Source organism: Malus domestica, chromosome 05 (genome assembly GCF_042453785.1).
Source record: "Malus domestica chromosome 05, GDT2T_hap1".
In the NCBI taxonomy this organism is placed as follows: domain Eukaryota; kingdom Viridiplantae; phylum Streptophyta; class Magnoliopsida; order Rosales; family Rosaceae; genus Malus; species Malus domestica.
Window position 1 is genome coordinate 20,284,218 of NC_091665.1, and position 11,944 is coordinate 20,296,161.

Sequence of the window (11,944 nt, forward strand, 5' to 3'; positions counted from 1 at the left end):
TTATTTCTTTGAATTTTTAAAGCAACAGTAAAGTTAGTTAGTATTTAAAATAAATTATAGAGTATATTTAAAAATAAAAAATAAAAATTTGCCACACGCTTTGCATGACTAGCATATATGTATTGAGTGAAAGAAGGTACAAGTAAAGCAGCTGAAGTCATGCCTCACATAATCACTTCCAACCTAGGGGTTTTGGCTGCCTAATTAAGTTTTATTTTAATTACTTGTATTAATCTGCATAATTATTATTATATTTTTGCCCTTTTCTTTTCTGTGGTGTACAGATGAATTAGAAACTTCAAGAAACTGTGGAGGAAAGTAGACCATATTTGACTCTCTTATCTTTGTAATTTTGTCTTCTTTTTTTTTTTATTTTTTTTAAATTTTTGTTAGAAGGATAAAAAAACCACAAAAGTTCGAAACCATTAGTCAAACTTTGGCATCTTTCCAACTTATGAATGCTTAGTTGAGAGTTTTAACTTGGAAAAATTGATTTGGCTTTAATTGGATCTAGCTTGATTTTATTTCTAAAACACAAGAATTTAACAATAAAGATGAGTTGGACAAACTTTTAATGTCGATGCTTAACATAGTTGTGAAATCCCATCCCCGTATTTCACTGTTTAAAATTATGTATTTTGTATTTTGTATTTTGTATTTTGTATTCTTATTCGTAGTTCAACGCGTTTATATTTATGGCGTATAAATTTTTCAATAAGTAAAATGATGAAAATGCCCTTAATGAACTAAACGGAATTTTCGAGGACGTATTTATTTCCTTTCATAATTTTTCAGATTTCTTTATATATTTGGATAGTACATGTCGTTACGAACTTGTGAGCGCAAACGGATTGTAATTTGGAGTTAGATTTGTTGGAGCAGCAACGGCTGGGAAGAAGCCATGCGTGTCGCTAGGATGGAAAGGAGAGAAAAGAAAGGAGAGATTGGGATGGGGAATTGGCCAATCTAAAAGAAGAAAAGGGAGAGAAAGGAGAGTGGTCTGATATGCATTGTACTCCGCGATTTCGTTGAGTGGTTTGGAATTCCTTCTACTCCGCAATTCCGTTGAGTGGTCTAGAATCTCTTTTGTTGTCTTGGTTCCTTTGAGTAGTTCGAAACCTGATGTTGATGGATTTCGTTAAGTGGTCTGAAATCGCATCATTTGACTTGTTGGTTATTTGGATTTGATTTTAGCTTCAGAGATGTAGGCTTTGGTCGAACTGTGTCGCTCTAGCCTTGCATTTCGGTGTATGGTATGTGTTATTAATTGATGTGATTGTGGAATGATGTTGGTTGTTATTGTTGTCATTATGATTAGACTTGTTGACCAATATGGCTGGAGTTTTATGTTGCACTTCGTCGAATGTTCCTTGTAATGTTGCATGTCTGTTGTGTGGTATTATGTTGAGACATAGTGATTTATGTGATGATTGTTCGAGTGTAGTGAAGGTGAACTACAAATGGCTTGATCCCTATTTAGGATACGTAGGTAGTCTAACGAGGATGTTATGTGTAGCCATAAAGTATACGAAAATTACTACGTAACCTGAATCTTGAGTTGTGCTTTGTCCATATCCCGAAGGCGGGGTATGTTAGATATACGGATACATGATGACGTCATGTGTCGATCAGGGACGTATGTCGGGATCGGGACGTGACAATAGTACTGCCTTCCATGGTGAGTCGAAAATTTTGAGCTACTCATATCTTAAGTTGAAAAATTTAAGTCTCATATGGGTATTTTGAATTTGATTTGGATAGAATATACCTCTCACAACTATTTAAGTCGCACTACTATTGAAACAATGTTATAAGAATCAAACTTAGGCAGCCTGATTCTTATGTATGGGAATCATATTCACGCAAAAAAATTGGAGAAGCCTCACAAGCTTTAGGTTGTGAGTTGCATGAACTTTGAGTTACAAGTCACTAACCACAAACTACGTACAAATATAAGGAGCTTTTAATTCAAGTAATTAAGACATTGCACTCAAATCTTATGTTCGATTCCTTCTTCCCAAATACCGCGGCGTATATTGAGAAGAAAAAAAAGAGAGCGAGGAAACAAACCACTAACACTCTTGCACTCATATGTATTTTGAGGCCCAATTGGAACCATCCCAAGTGGAAACAACCGATTAACACTCTCATGGGCTGGATCCATCTATTCAAGCCCAATAACATAAATAGATCCGACCCAACCCACACCCATGAGCCCATGGATTATGGACTCTATGGAGCATCCTGTATCTCACACGTACTCAAACATCTCTTGGCTCTGTGTGCTTCCCAAAATTAGCATTCATACTGAAGAGCTCGACACTGTCCTCAGCTTCGAGAAATCTCTCTCTTTATCCATGGCGACTTCTCTGCTCTCTCCGCTCTCAGATCCGCCGTCAGCCGCCTTAGACAGCAGCCAAGGTCGCCAAACAGGCGCCTTTAATGCTGGGATCCCAAACACCTTCGTTCACGGCATCAAGGTCGTCGCTGCACCACCTCTCTTTCCCTTAAGATTGAAAGCTCAGAGACGCTTCAAGTCTGCTTATGCTAAAGCTTCGGACCACGTTCCCAAGCAGTTCCGGCAGGAAAATCTCAAAGTTGGAGGTGAGTTTTCACTACCCTTTTCCTCAATTTTTTGTTTATTGATTTTTGTAGATTGCCATCTCTCCTAATTTTGTTTTAAGTGGGGATTTTGTGATTCGTTTCTGTATTTTAATCAAAATTTTCTATGTGGGTATTGTTTCCTTTCTGATTTTGTTTTTTGTTTTTTTGTTTTTTGGGTTTTGGGATGGGAGTTTCAAAATTTCAATTGGGTTGCTGCGTAAAGAGGTAGGGAGTATAGGGAAAGTTGAAATTTTGAACATTTAGTTGTTAATCTTATGATATTTGAGGGGACAATAGGTTTTATTTGGTTGAAGAAGGTAGTAAATTTAGACAAAATTGAGGGCAATTTCATGTTGCCATATTATTACCAGGCATCATTCTATTCAGGAAGAGGAACTGTTGTGGTGGGCTAGAGTGGTCATGCTCTATATGTCGAAAGTGAATGAGACTGACCATAATTTGATTGGAGAATTCAAGAGAAGTGCGTTGTTGACGATTGTATAATTTGGATTAGTGTATATCTACATGTAGTGGTTGAGTGTTCCCTAAAAGCACTAAAAGTTCAGTGCTTATTATACTTCAGCATTATATATGAGCTATGTCGATAAAGGTAATAGCCACTAACCATTGATGTTAACAACTTGTTCATGTAAAACTGGTTAGCAATCGTTTCCTAAGTTGGAATGGTCTGTATTTTCAATGTGGGACATGGGTTTCAAAGCCCTATTGCCTCGTCAACTTCCTGTATCAACACTGATCCAATTTTTGCCTTCTTCACTTTTTGGTATCTTCCTCACTTACTAGTATTCAATGACTTAGCACCTTAAGTCCCTCATTTCATGCACTGATACCAAGGTTTAGAACTCACGGGTTGAACTTGTCCTTGAAAATGTGTTTGTGTGGGAAACAAAATCAATAGCTCATATGCTAGAACAGGATGGTTCTATTTTTTTCGGTGGGGAATGCTTGTACCTTGACGATTAGTATCAAAGTTTTTAGCCACTTAGTACTACGGTCTAGTGGTATTCCTCTTCACTTGTGAGAGGTCTTAGGTTCGATTCTCGCCAAAGGCGAACTTGAACCGCATTATTGCCAGCCCATTGTGAGGCTTAGCCCACTTCCCCACCCCTTTGGTGTATATAATATCGTTTGTTAAAAAAAAAAAAATATCAAGGTTTTTAAGGTTGCTAATATTATGGATCTTAACATTCCGATTTTTCTGATTTATCAATATTGCAATTTGATTCAGTCCTTTTTATGCTAATTTTCAGCCTTTTGCAATTTATTTGAAACTTTAGTCTTCTGATGCTTTAATTTCCCAAAAATATGGAAATTTGGAATGCCAATTATAATCCAAGTGAAATAAGTTAAATTTCTTCCTTACCTTCTTCATTGTTCTCATTTGTAGTGATGGATAATTTTAAGAATGTGCCACATTATCTGTATGGCCTTTCTCCTACCCAAATGGACATGTTCATGACAGAAGATAATCCTGCCAGACGTCAGTCAGAAAAAGTTACAGAGGTTCACTCACCATACACTCTAACAAGTTTTAAGTGGCTCCGTATTAATAGAAGGGCTAAGTGGATTTCAATTAAACTAAACTAAATGCGGCAAATCAACTAACTAGACATGTTCTTATCCAAAATTTAACAGCAAAGCATCTCATCTGCCAACAACTACTTGAATCATGGAGGGATGTATAGTATGTCAGGCATGGATGGCAAGGGCCCTTCACAATACAGTATGAGTGTGAGCATGTATCGGGGAGGTGCAAGAGGAAATGGAAGACCCCGAACTGCTCCTCCTGATCTGCCTTCCTTACTTTTAGATGCTCGGATATGCTATTTGGGCATGCCAGTAAGAGATTATATATATTTTTAATTATAATTCTGGCAACAAGTTTCTTTCTTCACAAACCATTCATTCATTTTGTTCTGACTCAGCATTTTATATTTTATCTGACTTCTGTAGATTGTACCAGCAGTAACTGAGCTTCTTGTCGCTCAGTTTATGTGGTTGGATTATGATAACCCTTCTAAGCCTATATACTTGTACATAAATTCATCGGGGACACAGGTTAGTGTTGGAAGCAATTATGAGTGCAATATAACATCAAAGGTTTCCCCCATTATTTTCCCTATCTTGAAGTATTACCTATCCGTATTAATTTTTTTGGTGCATTTTAGAATGAGAAGATGGAGAGTGTTGGATCTGAAACCGAAGCATATGCCATAGCTGACATGATGAGTGTAAGTATTATTATCAACTTTAGAAGGTATTCTGTTTATATCTATTTATAATGGAAATCAGTTACGTAGAATGGTAATTTTCATCGTGTACCATATATGTCTGTTATATGGGATGATATATTTTAAAAAAATGTGCAAAAGTCAGTGCCATGCCAATATATGGTCTGTCATGTTATTGGGAAACAATATCCATTGAAAAGCCCTAGCCGTTTCTTTTTCTACCAATTTGAACAATCTAACCTGCTATTGATTTTTTCTGCATGCAGTATGTCAAATCAGATGTGTATACTGTGAATTGTGGCATGGCATATGGTCAAGCCGCACTGCTTCTGTCACTTGGGGCAAAGGGTTATCGTGCCGTACAGCCAAATTCCTCCAGTATGATTCCATCTTCAAATCTCGCATACCTTTTAACCCATTTTCATACAATGTGGGAAGCTGTAAAGAGGGTGCTATTGTTTTCACCCCTTTGTTGTGTACATTTTGATCACTGTTTTTCTATTAATCGCAGCAAAATTATATTTACCAAAGGTCAGCAGGTCAAGTGGGTCAGTCATCGACATGTGGATTAAGGTACTTGTCACGCCGCCTCTGCCCTCCATTTTTCTCTCCTTCCCCTCTCTCACACATTTTCTGTTAAAACTTGTCAGGCCAAGGAACTGGATGCAAACACAGAGTATTACATTGATTTACTTGCAAAGGGAACAGGGAAGTCCAAGGAAGAACTATCTAAAGATGTCCGGCGGCCTAAATATTTTCAAGCACAAGAAGCCATAGAGTATGGAATCGTAGACAAGATAATCGACTCACGTGATGCAGCATTTGAGAAACGGGTACTTTTCTCATTGCAATTTTTTCCATTGATCTCTCTGCTGCTAAATGCCCGTATTCAATTTCTGAAAGAGAATTCTTTGATCAGAATTATGATGAGATGCTTTCGCAATCACGAGCTATGAGGAGAGGAGCAGTGGGCGGTCCACAAGCAGCTCCATCCGGATTCAGGTGATTGCGAAGAAATGGCATTGCATATACAAAGGAAAGATTTGAGCTAGCCCTCGCTACTTTCCGGTATCTAGTACGTTGGAGGAGCAGGGTTTTGGCTGAAGACTGTTTACCTCCACCCCTTTTGTGATACTTCTGATCCTGTATGTGTGGGTAGTTTTCGGGTAAGTGTAATGTCAAATATCATATGGAATATCGTCTGGAAAAGAAAAACAGCATGTAGAACCACAATTACATAGAAAGCTCCTTTTATCTTTATCTTTAGGGGATCATACACCTCGTATTTATGTCGATACTTTTGAATACTACGACTTCCCATGTTTTTGAAGAAATTGGTTCCGATATTTCTATTTCCTCCTAAGCAATAAAAACAGAAGGCTTAAATGGAGTAGTCTTTGTGCTGATAGGGTGGTTGGAAGATAGCTCATGTTTAAACCCGTATTGAAGTTTGATAGGATGTAGACCCAAAATTGAAAAATTTGTCAACTCTTCATTAATTATTAGCACATTAGGCTCACATGTGAGATTAAAAAGATTAAATTAACCTCACATGTAAACCTCACATGCCAACAATTAACGAAAAGTTCAATTTTATCTTAATATCAAGGTTCTAAAAGTCGCTAGGCGTTAGTCGGGCGGTGGGCTGGGGCCTAGCGCCTAGACGGTTAGGCGGATTTAAGTAAATCTATTATATTTAAGGTAAATAAGTGTCCGCTTCTACTTGAAATATATATAATTTCATCATAAACTACAAAATAGAATGCATATATATCATGAAGTATTGGAACATAATGAAAACATGTGAAATAAGGATATAATGTTTGTTCATTCAAGTATGCAACAAGTCTCTTACAATTTATTGGAAAAAAACAAAATGCAAAATGAAAGTTATATATTTTCTGCCTAAGTGAGTTGCAACCTAGGCGGGTCTAGGCGGATGCTTAGGCGGGCTAGGCGGGTTAGGCGGGTGCCTAGGTGGTCTAGGCTGTGGGCTGAAGCCTAGGCATTAATCGGGGCGGTGGGCTGGGGCCTAGGCGGCGCTAGGCGGGGATTTTTAGAACAATGCTTAATATATGTGCCTCAAGTTCTAATAATTAACAAAGAGTTGATCGAATCTTTAATTTTGGACACCAATCCTAAAAGACTTCACCACATGAACTTAAAATCCTAATTTTTTTTACCACATAAACTATCTTTCAACTATCCTATCGCCATACGGACTAATAATCCAATTAGGCCGAAACAAAAGCAAAAACTTGGAAGAGGTGCTGTGGTTAAGGATATTTGGCACTAAGGACTTTCAGAAAGAAAATTTACAAAACGAGATAACAAAAGAACTCAAAAACTGCTTCGACTGGAGGCATTGTCTGCAAGATGAAATCATAACAATTGCGTTACAAAGCATCATCGTTTTCTAACAGCGGACGAAGTTTTAGAATGCAGATGGCCAAAGTCGCATACACTTAGTCTCTTTACATATTTCGTGACCTAACTTCGTCAAATTGAATAAACATATTCAGAGTAACTAATACGAAATGCGAAATTCTTCAACTCCAATTACGCTGGCGGATTAGGGTACACTTTTGGCTTTGGCTTGACCTCTATCTCATTTACACTTCGAACAAAGATGGCATCTGGCTCATGGCTGCAAGATGAACGAACAGATGACACATTAGATGGAGAGAGAGAAAATAGCCAGATGGGTAAAAATCAATGAGGAGAGATGACGCGGGAGATAGGTGCTTACGGTTTATCTCCCTCTTCATATGTGTAACTTGATGCCACAGCCAATAGGCGGCCATCTCTGCTAAAAGAAAGTGCCGCAATGCTTGTTGGGTACTTCGAGTACTGGCAAAGAAGAGCACATTGAAAATTTAATATAATTGTAATTTCTCCATGGGAGAATTATTCTTCAGTGTCACCTAAGGCAAAAAAAAATTACCTGATACAGCCTCTTCTTGTTGTTCCCGTCCCATACGTTCACATAACCATCACAACCTCCAGTAGCAAAAGTACCATAGCTGCAATTGAATTTCAGAAAAGAACTAATAAAAAAATGCATGTGGACTAAAAAGAAACTGCTAGCATCACTACTCTCATACAATAAGCAGTATGATCGCAACTCTCATCAAGCAAAAGTATGTATAGCTCTTTTCAATTTGTCCCGAGAGGGCAAAATAGCTTGTAAACATGACAGTCAATAATGTACAAGAATCTCATTCTCAAACTCTCTTGATAAACTTTATTAAAGCATGAGCTACGTATATCTGAAATTACTAAGCTCCCCTTGAGCTTAATTTAGGTTTTAAACACTCGCAATTCGCGGATCAAGTATAATCCAAGCCATAATCTATCGCATAAACAAGGAACAATTCTGATCCTTTTTTTTTGAACCATTCAACCTAAAGAATAAACCATGAACTAAGTCAACTACTATGAAATTCCCAGATGTAATTATTGTAGTCACAAGATGCCTTCAACAGGAAACCAGATATGGCCTATCGTTTTCATGACTTCAATAAATCAAAGCACAAAAGTTCACAAGTTTAGTACGCAATACTTTAATAGAAAAAAGTAACTTACATGGGGTGGAATGCAATTGCATTTACTGGATACACAATGTCCCTTCCAGCCTCTGATTTTCTATGACACTTAAATGCATATCTGCACAAAGATTAATACCATTAACAAATTAAGGATGAAGACACAGGTGCATGATACATTTATGCATGCCTGCATTTTGGAAAATAGTTTCCTTGGGAGGGCCCCAATCTCCAAACCAGTTGACCGCCCACAAATCAGTGACCATACGAGAAATGCTACAGATATTCTACCAAGAAAAATCTACAAGTGTGCAGTGGTGAACTAACAGAAGCACACTTTATGATGATGCCACACCCTCATATATAAAGAGAGAATCATACATATATCAAGAACAACTTATTTAGTGGTGGTGGCATCAAAGATTTCGAATACATTTTAAAGAAACACTAAAGATATGACACAATGAAACTGAAAATATCACTCATTGTAAAGCAAAATTTTTCACTGAAAGCTCAATACGTACTTTTTAGTTTGACTAGCCTCGGAGAGATCAAAAAACTCCATTGCAACCCGTCCTTCAACAGAACTGAGAGCATAACCTACAAAATGTGAATATAGAATCAAACATGAAACAACCAACAGTATCAACCAATTTCATTCACCAAATAACTCTATTTTGTGACCCTTATTTTTCTTAAAGGCGTCCTAACATGAAAAGGCCCTGTTCTGTGAGCAAGGAAAAACCAACGGGCATGATTAGCCACAGAGCAACACAATACACAAAAAACCAAGTGCACGAAAGAAAAAGTTCGTGAGATTAGTGTCCTGACACTGAAAAGCTACTAAAATTACCTGTTCCATTGGGATAACAGCGCACACATCGAGTTTGATACTTTAAGGAAGACTCCCTCCGTTGCTCAGGCTGGGACATATTTCTCAAATCATAGATATTGACATGTCTTCCGGCGGTTGCAACCACTAATCGGTTCCCCACAAGTGAAAGAGAATAAACACGCTCGGGTTGTGGGTATGACCCAACAAGAGTTCTCTCCTGTCCACTTGCGCCTCTAGGGTCCCAACACTTCACAGTTTTATCCCAACTACCAGTAATCAACTGCCCTGGTATTATTAGAACATAAGAGAGTTGGTTACAAACTTGGAATTTTACAGTATAAGGAAACAATTTTTCTGCTTTCAAACTTACAATAATTAAATGTGATTACCAGAAATACCAAATACATCAGAGATCATGATTTAAGGTCGTTTATATAGTCATTAAATGTGAGAATTCCTTTGACAATAATAAAGCAACAAACACAACTAAGGACACTACAAAATCAGATCAATCAACAGATTTGGGCCAAAAAATCTGCAGAAAAGAAGTTCAAGGTTTCGATTAGAACTAATTTCAAATGTAAAAATTGATACTTTGGAGAACATACCTGCTGCATAAGAGTATTCAATGCAACGCACCGGCGCGTCGTGCCTTCCTAAAATGTCTTCCTTACTGGAGCTGAATACAAACCTGGGGTATTGACATAAAAGTAAACGCAAAGCATCAGAGTTAAGAAATGGGGTTTTTACAGCATTTTCCGAGCAACCAAACAGAAAATTAGGGATTTTGGGTATGGGGTTTTGATTACCGCCTGACAGTGTTGTCGGCACCGGCACTGAACCCAGAGGAATCATCGTGGAAGCAGCAATCGAGAACGGGACCTCCGTGCATGAACTCTCCTCGCAGCACATTGGCGCTGGCGTCGTACAATCGGACGGTCTGCGCAATGAGAGAGAGAGAGGGGTTGGAAACAGAAGGGGGAGCAGGACGCGCAGCGAGAGTTAGGAAGGCGAGGGCGTACCTTGTCCCAAGAGGAGACGAGCAGGTGGTCGCTGTGGTTGGAGAAGCGGAGGTTGGAGATGCCGTCGGTGGGAGGGTTGGAGAGCTCTCGGCCTGGCGCCGGCGGAGGGACAGCTGTCATGGCGCGATTGGTCGGAAGGTGTGGGAGTGATGTGATGAGGGGAGAGAGAGAGTGTGTGTTTTAGGGTTTTTGAATTTTGAGAGAGTTGAGATGGAGAGTGGAGTGATGAGAGAGAAAGAAAGAGGGAAGGCCGGTTTGAAAATTTACAGAAAAACGGTGGTGGTTCTGATCTAGAGGTTTCCAAATTCAAACGAGGTGATGACTTTTTGCTCCATCACAAAAGCTTGGGCTCATTTTCTCAAGCCCGAAATAGAGGCCCGACGTAAGATGCAAGCTTTAGAGCGCACATCTTCTGCACCCACTTAAGCACCTTAACATCGTTAACTATTTGTTATCTCCTCGATATCATCCTCCCCTCTGCGTCTCCTCGGCTTCCAAAATTCAACTCCCACCTTCTATTGTCCAAAGCCAAGTGTTCGAGCTAGATCTGTCCCTCGAACAGCTCCCCTGGTCTCGTCTGTCGGGCAAGATTTGCTGCTTGGTGTGCTGCAATATGAGTTTGCTATTAGTTTGAATTGTACATTTGTGGGGCCTTTGTTAGGCATTGAGGCTCACAATCAAAGCTAATATGGATCTGAGTGTGCCACTGTTATCTTTGTATAATATATGTTATTTTTTGGTTATGAATTGAGTTGATTACTTGTGCCACAAGTTACTTAGACTTTCTGATTCTATTGGATTGTTACTAGGGGTGGGTTTAAAAAATCGAAAACCGAAAATAACGGAACCGAACACCGAATCGAAGCCCAAAAAAACGTAACCAAACTAGGTGAACCGAACTGAACCGAAATAGGTTGGTTCGATTTCGATTTTGGTGGTCCAGAAATTGGACTAGACCGAACCAAACCGATTTATATTTAATTATTTAATATATATTAATTATATATTAAATATACAAATACTAAAAAATCTGAAGGCTAGAGGTTTTGAACCCCTTACCATCTCCTGGTTGAGGGCATTTACTTGCTTGCTTGTTTCGTATTAGTAAAATATTTATACTGATTTTGGACTGTAATTCTTTATAAGATTTGTAAACACAAAACCCTAGCCGTCCATCCATTTACTCCCATTTCATCTTCTCAGACTTCTCAGCCTCTCTCTCTCCCACTGTCAAATTCTTGCAGCTCGAATGATTTCTTCTTTCAACGTTCGAATGTCTGCAATTGTAAGCGATTTATACAAGGATTTGCAACAATCTATTCATCATTTTCAGTGGGTCACTGCCGCGATGCCTGTTTCAAGAAGTTCAGGTTCGAAAATGATGCTCTCGCTGTATCAATTTCATCGATTTTGTTCCTAATCTTGTAAATTTGTTTAATTTGTGATTGAATGATTGGGTTTCGAATCGTTACCCTCTTCTCCATAACCCGCAACAGCCCTCCCTTCACCAAAGATCCCCAATCTCTCTTATTTATTTGTTGATTTATGGGTTTTTATGCTCTTGCTTTTCTTGATTGTGCATGGTAGTAGAAGGGTGAAATGGTAGATGTCATTTGTAATGCATAATTCAAATTTCTTGAATGTAATTTGATTCACTTGGAAATTAAGAAATGCAAGGATTGTTGT

General features: G+C 38.5%; 2 protein-coding genes across 2 annotated transcripts; one reads left to right on the forward strand and one right to left on the reverse strand.

Annotated features, from left to right (window-relative positions):
• The first annotated feature begins 2,219 nt into the window (after positions 1-2,219).
• On the forward strand, positions 2,220-6,116 carry LOC103428117 (ATP-dependent Clp protease proteolytic subunit-related protein 1, chloroplastic-like). The gene is made up of 9 exons (XM_008366215.3): positions 2,220-2,604; positions 4,013-4,128; positions 4,261-4,464; positions 4,579-4,683; positions 4,794-4,856; positions 5,123-5,234; positions 5,368-5,429; positions 5,507-5,689; positions 5,776-6,116. The coding sequence occupies exons 1-9, from the start codon at positions 2,226-2,228 to the stop codon at positions 5,860-5,862; spliced, it is 1,311 nt and encodes a 436-aa protein (XP_008364437.3). The 5' UTR covers positions 2,220-2,225; the 3' UTR covers positions 5,863-6,116.
• A 1,068-nt stretch (positions 6,117-7,184) lies between these two features.
• LOC103428116 (mitotic checkpoint protein BUB3.2) lies at positions 7,185-10,697 on the reverse strand. The gene is made up of 9 exons (XM_008366214.4): positions 10,259-10,697; positions 10,046-10,176; positions 9,845-9,927; positions 9,255-9,521; positions 8,926-9,001; positions 8,442-8,522; positions 7,801-7,879; positions 7,606-7,706; positions 7,185-7,503 (listed from the first exon to the last, which is right to left on the reverse strand). Exons 1-9 carry the CDS (start codon positions 10,376-10,378, stop codon positions 7,416-7,418), a joined length of 1,026 nt encoding a protein of 341 aa, XP_008364436.1. The 5' UTR covers positions 10,379-10,697; the 3' UTR covers positions 7,185-7,415.
• Between the last annotated feature and the right edge of the window lie 1,247 nt (positions 10,698-11,944).